At 27.3% G+C, this 12,339-nt stretch overlaps 1 protein-coding gene across 1 annotated transcript in view; it reads left to right on the top strand.

Annotated features, from left to right (window-relative positions):
• The first annotated feature begins 937 nt into the window (after positions 1 to 937).
• LOC107447610 (dipeptidyl peptidase 3) overlaps positions 938 to 12,339 on the top strand; it is a 61,946-nt gene continuing 50,544 nt past the window's right edge. The window contains exons 1-10 of the mRNA XM_071186070.1: positions 938 to 1,214; positions 2,311 to 2,457; positions 4,998 to 5,117; positions 6,464 to 6,553; positions 6,634 to 6,771; positions 8,834 to 8,908; positions 9,572 to 9,665; positions 10,745 to 10,866; positions 10,952 to 11,082; positions 11,962 to 12,020. Coding sequence (XP_071042171.1) covers positions 2,311 to 2,457; positions 4,998 to 5,117; positions 6,464 to 6,553; positions 6,634 to 6,771; positions 8,834 to 8,908; positions 9,572 to 9,665; positions 10,745 to 10,866; positions 10,952 to 11,082; positions 11,962 to 12,020 — 976 coding nt within the window. The 5' untranslated portion in view covers positions 938 to 1,214. The remainder of the gene's footprint in view (positions 1,215 to 2,310; positions 2,458 to 4,997; positions 5,118 to 6,463; positions 6,554 to 6,633; positions 6,772 to 8,833; positions 8,909 to 9,571; positions 9,666 to 10,744; positions 10,867 to 10,951; positions 11,083 to 11,961; positions 12,021 to 12,339) is intronic.

The raw sequence follows: 12,339 nt of genomic DNA, 5'->3' as shown, positions 1-12,339 counted from the left end.
TATTTAATTCACGTATTGTTATTTTTTTTTTTAAATTATCAATTAATATTAACATTTAACTGAGGAATTAAAAAATTAAATTTATGCTCGGGACGACACAACTTAAGGAACATTGCAGGGTTATTATGCTCTCTTCTTAATTTCAATAAATTTCAAGTAAGCACTGAAACAATAATTTACATTTAATTATCATTATTTTAATTTATTATTGCTATTACTATTTTACATTAAATTTTTTTGGATGTACGAGCTGCCTGAAGATTCATGTAAATAGTTCCAAAAACATTGCAAAAAAAAAAAAAAAAAAAAAAAAAAAAAAAAAAAAAAAAAAAAATTAAAAAATAAAAAAGCAAAAACTACATTTTACATAACTATTGAAAAATGAAATTAATACTAACGTTAATTGTACTTGTATTAATATAAAAATATAGCTCAACAAATAAACTAGATCCCGACTATCTAGCTAGAGACTAGCTAATCCCGATTAGCTAGTGCGCGAATTCAGACTAAAGGTCTTATCAGGATGCATACCCTTAAATTAATCAAGTTTATTAAATGGGTATTAAGATTACATAACTAACAATTCAGAAACTTTTTATTTTATTTATTTCTAACTTATTTAATTAAAAAAAACAGTTGAATTTTTAATGTATCAGAAAATTCCCCAGTTATCAAAAAAAAAATCAAATAATTGTTATGTTAACTTATTAAACAGGATTGTTAAATAATTCAATCAGGTTTTCAGCCAATGTACTATTAATTAAGCAAATTAAGCGATGCATTTAAATAAATTAAAATTTTTTTATAGAAACGGTGTAGCTTTTTTGTGCCTTTGCTTATCAAATCAGATTTCAGAAATAGCTTACTAGATGGCGTTACAATGAAATATTCCACTTCTGTTTTTTGTATAGTTTAACTGCAACCATCAGATTATTTTGCTTACAGCTTGTTGAATGATTTGCTGTTTGTAAAATTCCTAACGATACAAAAAGTTGAAACCGACGTAGTTCGTAAATTGTTCGTCAAAAGCCCCTAAATGATTTAGATATACTCAATAATTTGAAAAACTTGAATGGAAAGTATTTACATTGTTTTTTAGAAAACACCGATTTGTTTTCTGTTAGTGGGTTGAACAACTCTTGTTAAGTTGTGATTCCGGTTGTGTTAAATGAAAATTTATTACTAAATATTTATCTGATAAAATATATACTAGTGTGAGTAATGCATATTATTATAGTTTGAATGTCTTTTTTGTTCTTAAATATTGATTTTTTTCTTTGCACTGTAGTTTTTTCTTAGTTTCGAAATCTAAGGAGAAAATGTTAATTAATAATGATTTCGATCAGTTACTGAAATGTGATAACTGTTCTTTGAATAATCAATATGAAATATTGTAATGATGATTTTCTTATTGAATTAATTGAAGTGAACTGTGTATTTTACTTGATTTAACATTAACATGTCTCGTCGAGCAAGAAAAAAAGAAATCAGGTTGTCAACTATATAAGTTAAATGATTTGAGAAAATAATTCATTTAACTCACGATATTAATATTAAATTTTCTTAAAAAAGCAATCAATTAAGTTAAAAGGCATCAAAAAAGAAAATTTGTCATGCTTTTTAAGAAGTTTGGATATTCCTTATCCCACTAGTTAGCAATTTACCTATATACCAGCGCCAGGTAGCACTCATTAATATTCAACGCAACTGTATCAAAATTAGTGTCATTATTTTAGAAAAATTAATTTTTTGTATTCTCCCTACTCAAAATTTAAATCAAATTATCTTCATTGATTTTTATTGTTTTAAATCAATAAATATTTAATTTTTTAGAAAATCAGATTATTTAAATTCCTATTTCTAATTTTTTAATTTAAATAATTGATATTGTGGTATATGTTGAATCTACGTTTCATTTTATTTTAAATTAATCTGTCCGTAATCTTTAAAAGTAATTCAATTTTCACAATGTTATGGTTTTGTTCATTTTTTGGTTTAACAAATATTATTAACATTTTTATTAAACATAAATTATGTTGAATATATATATATATATATATAATTGAACTTAGATTTTTATTTAAATTGGCATGGAAAGTAAGGAAAAAATTGCTTATTGTTTAGTATGAACTTGGAATGAAAAATGATAAGTTTTAAAAACAGTTTTTTACATTTACAGGGTTCACAAGCATTATAAACAGTTTATTTTTTATAAAAATGCTGTTATGTAATTTTATTTATATATTAATAATAATGTATCTTTTAAATAACATTGTATATCATAAATATTAAAAAAAATCTTTTTCCTAGATGTCAGACTTCATTTACCCTAATAATACCCCTGTTATACTATTGAATTGCGAAGAAGCTTTCAAAGAGTTAACAGATGATGAAAAACAATATGCCCACTATTTGTCTAGGGCATCATGGTTTGGAGGGCTTATTGTTTTACTGCAGGTATTTTTTTATTTAAATACTTTATTCATGCAATACTTAATGTAATACAATACTTAATGTACAAGGCAGCTGCTACACTTAAATAAAAGGAAAAATTGTCTACAAACACAAAATTTCAATTAAAAAACTTTTTGGGTATAATTTATTGACTCTTGTAACTAATTTTAATGAAATATCTGTGAAATTAGTAACAGATTTTTTATAAAAGTTTTACAAAACTATATTGAATATTATGCATATCATCATATATCTCTTTAAACAGTGTTTTCATTACAGAAAAAAAATGGGAGAGAATTTCTCGCCCTAAATTAAAATTTTGCTAAAAATTAAAAAAACACGAATAGACTTGGGAAAAAAATATTTCTTTAATTATAATACATTTTTAACATCTTCTAATTTCTAAACCATTGAATATTTTTATTGCATCATCATATGGAAAATGTTCCATATCTACTTTTTCATCAGCTATTCTCATTAGGTTGCTCAAATGCTCATCAGTTAAATCTGTTACGATATTTTGTTTTAATTCGGTTTTGGGTGCTAAATGACAGATGCTGAACTATTCGGAATCACTAATTAAATTTGTAGCATTGTGCACGCACTTTCCTATCCTCTACATCTGCCAGTATAGGCTTTTCAATTATTTCTGTTATAGTATAGTGAAGTTCGTTGAAGTTATTTCCATGTTCATACTTCTTGTTAGGTCTTCCAGCATAGTTTTCACAGACTTCAACTTTTACAAATTGCTGTCAATTGTCGGTGAGGGAGTTCGGTAATTCATTTACAGCTAAAAATATAGCTAACTTTAAACAACTTATTATAAGGGACTAATTTTTTTTCCCTCAACACTTGTCGTAGCTGTTTTCATGTCTTTTTCAAAATGGCGGATTTTATTCAAATTTGCGGACGACGAAATTTTTTCCAAAATTCGAGAGATTCGCGCATTTTGAAATTGATTAATAGAGTGCGCGAAATTCTCGCGTTAATCATTTTTTAATGTGAGAAAAGGAAAAAATATTCAAGATTCTCGCGCTGTAGTAAAAACACTGTTTAAATGTAGAAGTTTTTTGAATATATATATATATATATATATATATCTAGTTATTGATTTACTACCTTGTTTTATGTTATACCTGCATTTTTTATATGACTAAAATAAGTCACACAAAAACATTTCACTAATATTTTTTACCATAATTTTTTATTACATAAATTGCGGAATTTTTCATTTTCAAATCATAAAATGATCTTATAAAATTTCAAAAAATTTGATAATGTGGTAAACAATTTTATAACTTTTTTTTAATATTTAAGTTGAAATTTGTGTAGAAGCTTAAATTTTATTAAAAAAAAATTAAAACATGTACATTTTCAAATATAAATGCTATAGTTTAGGTCTCTTACATTTTGATAGCTTTATTATATTTTGCTTATAATTTATTAATACTAATTTAGGGACTAATTTAATAATGAATTTAGGGAGAAAAACTAGTCATTATTTTACTATTAAATAAATCAGAAAAAAAAATAATCAAAGACAAATATGCTGAGATTACTAAAAAATCTATTGACTTTAAAAAAATTTCAGTTCAAATTTAACCGTTTGCAATAATTTTATCAAAATAATTTTTGAAATAATATTCTTCCAAGTAATACTTTTTTACTGTTTAGAAAATTTCATCTTTAAACAGAATATTTAGTTTACTGTAGAATAAATGATAATTACTCATAATTCAGTAAAATAAATGATATAATTACTCATAATTCAACAATAAAAATACATATTTATTCAATAAAGTAAAGGTAACTTTATTCAAACAAAATCTAAATTCAAACTAATCTAAATTCAAACAAAATTATTATAATAAGTTATACAGACTTTAAAATTCTGTATAAAATTAAAATAAATGATATGAAAGTAGTTTTTTTTTTATTTTAACAAAATTGAATGTAAATTTTTTTTTAATTCTTCTAAACTGTTTAAAATTTAATTTGTTTCAAATCTGAACTAATAGGGGTCTGTTCAGACCAAATTTAGTACCATTTAGCGGTACCCTCACAAATTAAACTTTCGGAAGAACAGTAGTTTCACAAAATACTTCTTCTTAAAAAAATTTTTTACCTGTAAGAAGTGATAAATCGATATTTTTACCACATTTCTGTGTTGATAAAATCTTCAAATTAATAATAAATTAATAAAATCTTTAAATTACCACAAATTATGTCTAAATTTTCACAAAATCTAAATTTTCACAAAATTCACCTCTCAGAAAGACCTAGACAGACTCCTGACTAATCATTTATTAGTTTATCTATAAAAAAAATTGTTTTTTTTGGTAAATTATTCTTTCTTCCTTTCCCCCCCTTTTTCTGTGTTGTGGAATAATCTTCTGCACGAAATGCCAACCCTGATTTGAAATTAAGAAATAACATAACAATTCTTCTATGACTAAAATTCTTGAAAATAGTACAATAATAAGTTTTATTTTTGGCATTATAAACAGTTGTACTAATACACGTTTTTATACTTTTGGTTCTAGACTTCTTTGGAGAGTCCTTTGATCTTTATTTTACTCTACAAACTATTTCGAGAACAATCTCTTGAAGAAATAAAGAAACTTGCTCTAACAGAATGTGATTTCACTGAAGATGAATATATTGTAAGAAATGTTTCTTTTAATATTCATTATTAATTTATATTGCTGAAGAGTGTGTTTGCGTCTTTAATTACTCCTGAACTGTGCTACCGTCTTCAAGTTTGGGCATCAGATGAAAGAGATAATTTTAGCACTTGATCCCAAAAATCATTAAAAAAACTAAATTAGATCACTTTTTTTTATTTATTTTTTATTTTATTTCCAATGAGCTGCACAATCGGGCTTGCCGATGAGCAGACCTAGTGCGTTCTCCAGAGGTGGTATCCACTCTTTCAGGACCACCACAATGGGTGAGATACCGTTGGTCATGTTAATTTTGGACATCTAGTTTCTGCCACACTAGATGGCAGCACCGAGACTCTATTTGGATGCTAAAGTGCACTAGGAATTTAATTTTGCCGGAAATGCCAAGAGCCAATAAGGCACTCCAGGGATCTTTTACATGCCGCATAATCATATGACATGGCCGCTGAGGATTTTCTGCATCCCGAAAATCCGGTGTCTGGGCCAGGGATCGAACCCGCAAACATGGGCTCAGAAGGCCGACAACAAACCTACTGAGCCACCCAGCCACACTTAATTAGATCACTGAGGATAGATGTTTGAAAAATACATTTTTCTCGTTGGTTTCTGTTTTAAATTAAGCTATTTTATTTTATAACCGCCATTGAGCAGCTGACCTAATTTAGGGTTTACAGCTTCTAATGTTCAACTCTGCAGCCTTGTAAGTTTGAACACGATCCAGAAGACAAGGGAACTCCAAGTACTGGGAGAAATTTGCCTTCAGAAGACTTTTTGATGGAACTAATCCTCATTTGCGTTACATTGAGGTGAAAACCACGAAAACCTTCCGCAGTTAGCCTGGCGACAAGAGTACTCTAGTCCATGATACTATGTCAAATGTTATACTGTGTCAAAATTTAATAACAAGTATAACTTTTAATAACAAGTATAACATTTAATAGCAAGTAATTAGAAATGAGAAATTCCATTAATATTTATTTAAACTTCACATTAAATGCATTCTTAATGATTACTAATTAAAGAAAATTTTGAAAACAAGTGTAAATTAATTTGTGTGATGATAGATTGTGCTTATTTTTTTTCAGGTTTCAGTGCTAAGTGTGTTATAAATTAATTTTAAAAATCATCACACAATTTATTTCATACTTTAACTTTATTAGAAAGTATTTAATTATTTTTTTAAAAACTTTTGTACAATGAAAATAAAGTTTCAATTAAGATTTTTAATGCTTTATTTTCGTTTAGATAGTGAATTAAACCTAAATAATTCATAAAATCTTTGTTTTATTTGCAGTTCTTCACAAAATAACTAAAATATTTTGCAGGCTCTTCTAGCTTTTGCTTCAGCTTTTTTTGCCAACACAGGAAATTACAAGAACATGGGGGATACTAAGTTCATTCCAAATTTACCCAAGGTATTTCACCTAATTTTTCATGTAATTTACTTGTACTGTTTAGCTACAGTTTAGTTACTAATGTTATTTTAATGTAACAGGAAAAGTTTGAAAAACTTGTGTTATTGAGTAAGTTTGGTAGCAATCACCAACAAGACGCAATGAGCCTGCTGAACCGATGCTTGGAGTCAATATATTCTTTAAAAGACAAAGAAAGGAGATTGGGTTTCCCATATGAAGTAAGTAAATATTTTAAAATTGTGTGTCCAAGAAATTGTGTGTTTTATCTTTATTTTTTTTGTGCTGGAATGTTGACTAGTCAACAGTTCTTATAGATTTTGTAGGATTAGAGGGTAGCAACAACAAAACTTGTGAATTTATCCACCAGTGATAGGTTTTGTAAATCAGAAGTCGTTGTGGAGAAATCTTCAGAGGAAGGTTTTGGCCCACATGGGGCTGTCTGGCCAACTATGATGATGATGATAGACCCAGTAACAGAACTAGCTTGGCACCATGGCAGATTCTTCAGATTTACTTTGGCGGGCTTGCAGACAAAATAAACAGAATATTAAAAATTTAAAAAAACATTTTCTCTGTATTAATAGATATATTTCGTTTTCATGAAGTTTTCCTCATTATGTGTATAAAGATTAAAGCTAAACTTTGCTAATTAAGTTTCAGTTGAGTAATTTTGAAAACTTTCTTTTAGTAGGGCTGTTAGTTTATCATGTATTGCAGTGTTAGATGCTCTTGCCTTTCAAAAATTGCAAAGCTACCAAGTGCAATATTTGAATGCAAGTATTTTATACATGCCATTCAGATAAATTTTAGAATATTTCTGTGATGTTGCAAGTCAATAGAGATAATTTGCTACTAGGCTGTTGGCTGTCAGTAAAGTTTGAGAGATTAATAAAAATGTGTTATTAAAAACTTTTTTGTCTTTGTTAGCACATGTTGCAGTGTATTAATAGCTTGTTTTTAATTTTCTTAAATTAAGGTATCAACCTTTTAAAAATTGCAAAGTTGCCAAGTGCTACATTTAAATGCTAGAATTTTGCTGCACGCTCTGCAAATAAATTAGATTAAAAAAAATTTTTTAGGGTGTTACAGGTCAATACCTATGTTTTGCTACAAAGGTGTTGGGTATCATTTAAAGTTGTTTGTGAGATTAATAAAACCAGGTTGCTAAAAAAAAGAGTTTCTATGTTTTCACAAGTAACAGTGTCAAAAATATGTTTTTAAATTAAATTTTGTTTATTTTATATCTCAAATAAATTGCTCCATTTTCAATTTATTTCATTTTATATGAGTTATATACATGCAATGAAAACAAAACTCAATCGAAATATTACATTGTCTAACAAACTATTTTGGCAGTGCTCCTGCCTGTTTTATATCACTTTTATATAGTAAATAATTATTCTTTTCACGTTTTTACATGTATACACTTTTTGTAATTTTTATTTTACTTCAGCCTAGTTTTTGTTTTACTTCAGATTAATTTTTGTTTTAGTTCAGCCTAAGTTTTGCTTTATAACTCAAAAGCATATAGATTACTGAGTATAAACCTATCAAAATCTATAAACCTATCTGGAATGAATAGTTGTTAGTGATGTTTTTCGTACTATGAGTATTGTACGTCAAAAAAAAAAAATTAAGCATTCCATTCAGTATAAGTAAAAAAATGAGCAGTTTTTGAGGAATTGAACTAATTTTTATACAATTTTCTTTTTCTTGTACTTCATTATTTTTATTTATGATAATTTTGTTCTTCTGGGACTTGACTTTGTTATGATTAAGTTAAAGTGTACTATAAAGCATCAATTTTACCATTAGTAATATACTGCTTCATAATTTTTGTTTATTTTTACAAATATTATTTGATATATTTTTTTTATTGAACTGCCGCTCTTTTTATTATATAATATAGGCAATAGGGAAGCACATTTTTTGTGAACACAAAAAATTATGAAACAAGTCTTTCAGGTGTCATATAACTTATGAAAAAATCTCCCTAACCCATTCAAACATGTTTATGCTCATTTACAGTTTAATATGCATATTGGTTGATTCTTATTGCTTGGTGCTTCTATGAGACATATAATTTGGGAACATGACAGTAGTTAGAAGATTATATTAAATAATTAAATGTACAAGTTTCTAAGTCAGCAAAAGTTTTTTTTAAATAAATATTTCAAAATACTTTTTTAGTTGTTTAGTATATATATTTATGTTTAAAAATAAGTTATGTTGCATGTTGAAACTTTAAAAAAAATATGTAATTTATTTGTTTTCTTCTAGGCAACTACAACCTATATTTCTAATAATTTTCTGAAAGAGGATGAAGAAATTGTGAAAAATTTCTTCAAAAAACAGGTAAGCGAAATTATATAAATACGGTTAAGATAAATATGGTTAATTATGTAAATACTGTTGGACCCTAATTTAACGAAGCTTTATTTACCAAATTTTTCTTTTCTCCTTGATTAAAATATAGACAAAAATAAGGAAAGTAATAAAAATTATAAACAATTATTATTATTTTTATTTTTGGTTTTCTTATTTCCCCACCACAGTGAAACTTTCAAAACAGACCATGTTTCAATAGTGTCATAAAAAAAAGGCAGAGCTAAGAATGGTTTTTCTTCCTTTGTTCAAACCAAGAGGAAACTTACTTTTTGCTCTAAAAAATTCCCAGATCATTAAATAAAATATCTGGTCATAATTTAATAACTTAAAACATGGTGAGTTGGGATTAAAAATTAAAGGAAGAATATTGCAGCATTTTTAGTTCATGGCAACAACAAAAAAATCTGAAAAAAGATAAGTATTATTAATGACAGCTTAAGAATTTTTCATGCCTAGATTTAAAAATAACTTTTTTGTTATTCAGTGAAGAAACTGTGCTTGCAAGGGCACTTTTACATAAATTTACCTAATGGGCTTGACAGTAAAAGGGTTCAGTTTGATTTAGTTGTGAAATTTTAATCATAATTATAAATTTAAAGCTAAGCTGATAAGTTGTAATTTCTCTATTAGAATATGGATGCATGGAATTCAAGATTGTTTAAAATTGTTGATGAATCTGGCACTGTCACCTATGAAATACGTCTTGCTTCTGTATTGAGTACAGGTATAATGTTTTTCATTTTTTTTTAATGCATTTAATTGTTTTTGTCATACTCTTTGGTTCATTGTACAGTCAACCTAACCCACAACATAGCTTTAAATTTTGTTTTCAGTACGAAAATAATTACAATCTAAGACTGACTAGAAACTCAGACACTGTAGTTCCAATTAAAAAGCTATTGCTAGTTTATTCTTGCTTATGATACAAGGAATTCTGGCCAATTCTAAGTGTTTTTATATTTATGCAAATATATATATATGTTTTAAAAATGAAGAAAGTTACTGTTTTAATAGCAAGGTCCATTTGTACAGAAAAGTAAAAAGGATATGTAAAGTGATGTAAATGTAAAGTCGAGCACAGAAGAATGCACCTAGAACAGAACAATATGGAAAAGTAAATTTTTTTAGTGGCTGATAAAAGGGATGCACATTTCTTTATTCATATCCGACAAATTGTATATAACATGTCGGAAGTTGTAACTCTCCGATTACTTTGAATTATTTCATTAACAGAAGCAACAGCTTTATGGGAACATCAGAACCAAACATCTTCGGTGACCCAAAATTGATATACACTTTTTGTCTCACAATTTGTTTGTAGTTTTAATTTCTATTCCATGTTTGAATAAAGAGCAAACACTGACTCTAAAATTACTGCACACTGTTCTGTTAAGCATGCATCGATCCATGCATGATTTTACATTCACCTTAAATGCTCGCATGCAAACCATCGTTGAAAAATTTTACTCATTCTGTTATCTGCTGCTATCGCCCTTGCACTTGTCTACTTTTCATTTGGGAAGCCTTAATAGTTAAGTAAGATTTTACCAATATCACATTAATATTTAATGCACTAATATTTTTAGTTTCAACACTTAGCAGTTTTACAGTAAGTAAAGTAAAACACTCCAAATAAAATCCAATTATTTTTTTTGTTGTGAATTGAATGAAAGAAACTTTTGAATATTTTATGTCAATAAAGGTATCATAAATTGAAATAGATAATGCAAGTATAATGATGAGTTGACTTGTCACTTTTCAACAATGCTATTCCTAATTATTTATATGGGTATTATTTTTCAGATGATGAGGAAGAGAAAAGCTTAGTAAATTCATTTGCTGTCAATGGACACAAATTTCAAATTACACGAGGAGATTACAGTAAACTTTTGAAACTAGTAAATGAAAATTTAGAGTTGGCAATGGTAATGACTTTGTGAAGTAGTGTTCCATATTGATTTCTTATCAGATTACTTTAAACGTTTTAATTTCTTTTATTTTCATCCATAGAAATTTGCCAGCAATGAATTAGAAGCTAAGATGATTGAGAAGTATATATCTAGTTTTCAAACTGGTTCTATAGATGCACATAAAGATGGCTCAAGGTTTTGGATAAAAAATAAAGGTCCTGTCGTTGAAACGTATGTATTAAAATTTTCTTTTCATTCTTTTGGAACTCATATTACAGTGGAACTCTGATTTAGCGAATTCATCTGGTCCAAAAATTTAATGCATCAGATCACGATTTCTTGGTAATTATCGATAGTCAAAGAAATTTCTGCTCTTACTTAATCAAAAAACCATCAGAAGCTATGCTAAAATATCTTATTTTTATTCAGCTTTTAAAGAGATAGGAATTGCAAATGTACCCGTTAATTCCAGTTGTGTACCTGAAAGTTTTGCTTTTTGAATAGATTTTTTCATTGTGTTTTTAGAAATTTAATCCCAAGATGGTCTCACAAAATAAGTAGAGCATCCAAAACATTGTCTTTTCCTTTTTGCAGATTTTTTGACCAACAGTGATATACTCTTAAGCCTTCTGACACAGCATTTGCTGCTGCAGTTTATCGCAGCATCTTCAGATTTACGAAAAGGGCAACAAGGGTAAAACAATTACTGTGAGAAAGTAAAAAATTAAAATGTAAAGGAAAGGAACTAAATGAAATTATTTATTTTTAGCCTTAGAAGCAACATCACAAAATGTCTTTTATTTTTAATGTTTTTTAAAAGTAATATGTAAAATATAAATTATTGCCCTTGACATGAGCACAATGAATTTTTGAAGGTTAAAAGGCAAAAATTATAAAATAAATTTTTTCAAGTAGCAGACTAAAGAAATACATTTGTTAAATTCCAATTAAGATATATATGTGGCAAAATGTGATACATTTGAGCAATAAATATGGTGTTACATGTCTTTTGCAATGAGCAGCACATTTATTTCTACTTAAATATAGCTTAAACGTGCATATTAATAATTTATTCAATGACCATATTGATAATTATTTGCTCTTTTACAGTTATATTGGATTTATTGAAAGCTACAGAGATCCTGCTGGTGTAAGAGGAGAGTTTGAAGGTATATGTTCATTTTTCTTTTTTCTGTTACTTGTGTTTTTGTGGTATTTCAACTGACTTCTGATTGAAATGATTTTGATAACTAAAATTAGGTGTCTTATTGAAGATTTTAAAGTTGCCCCTCTGCCTGAAGGGGAGATTGGTGTGGTCTAGTCTTTGCTGTCATGAAATGCATCTTTTAAAAATATGTTACATGTGTATTTTTAAATTTTTTTAACCAAAGTGTGATGTTTGATATATTTGACCATTTCCAAATACTTTGGAAACCATGAATCAGGATATATATATCTATATATATATAAGTATTAAAAATTGAATTT

This window comes from Parasteatoda tepidariorum, chromosome 10 (assembly GCF_043381705.1).
Source record: "Parasteatoda tepidariorum isolate YZ-2023 chromosome 10, CAS_Ptep_4.0, whole genome shotgun sequence".
Lineage (NCBI taxonomy): Eukaryota > Metazoa > Arthropoda > Arachnida > Araneae > Theridiidae > Parasteatoda > Parasteatoda tepidariorum.
Note: the sequence above shows the minus strand (reverse complement) of the source record. Positions and strands in the feature narration are given on the sequence as shown.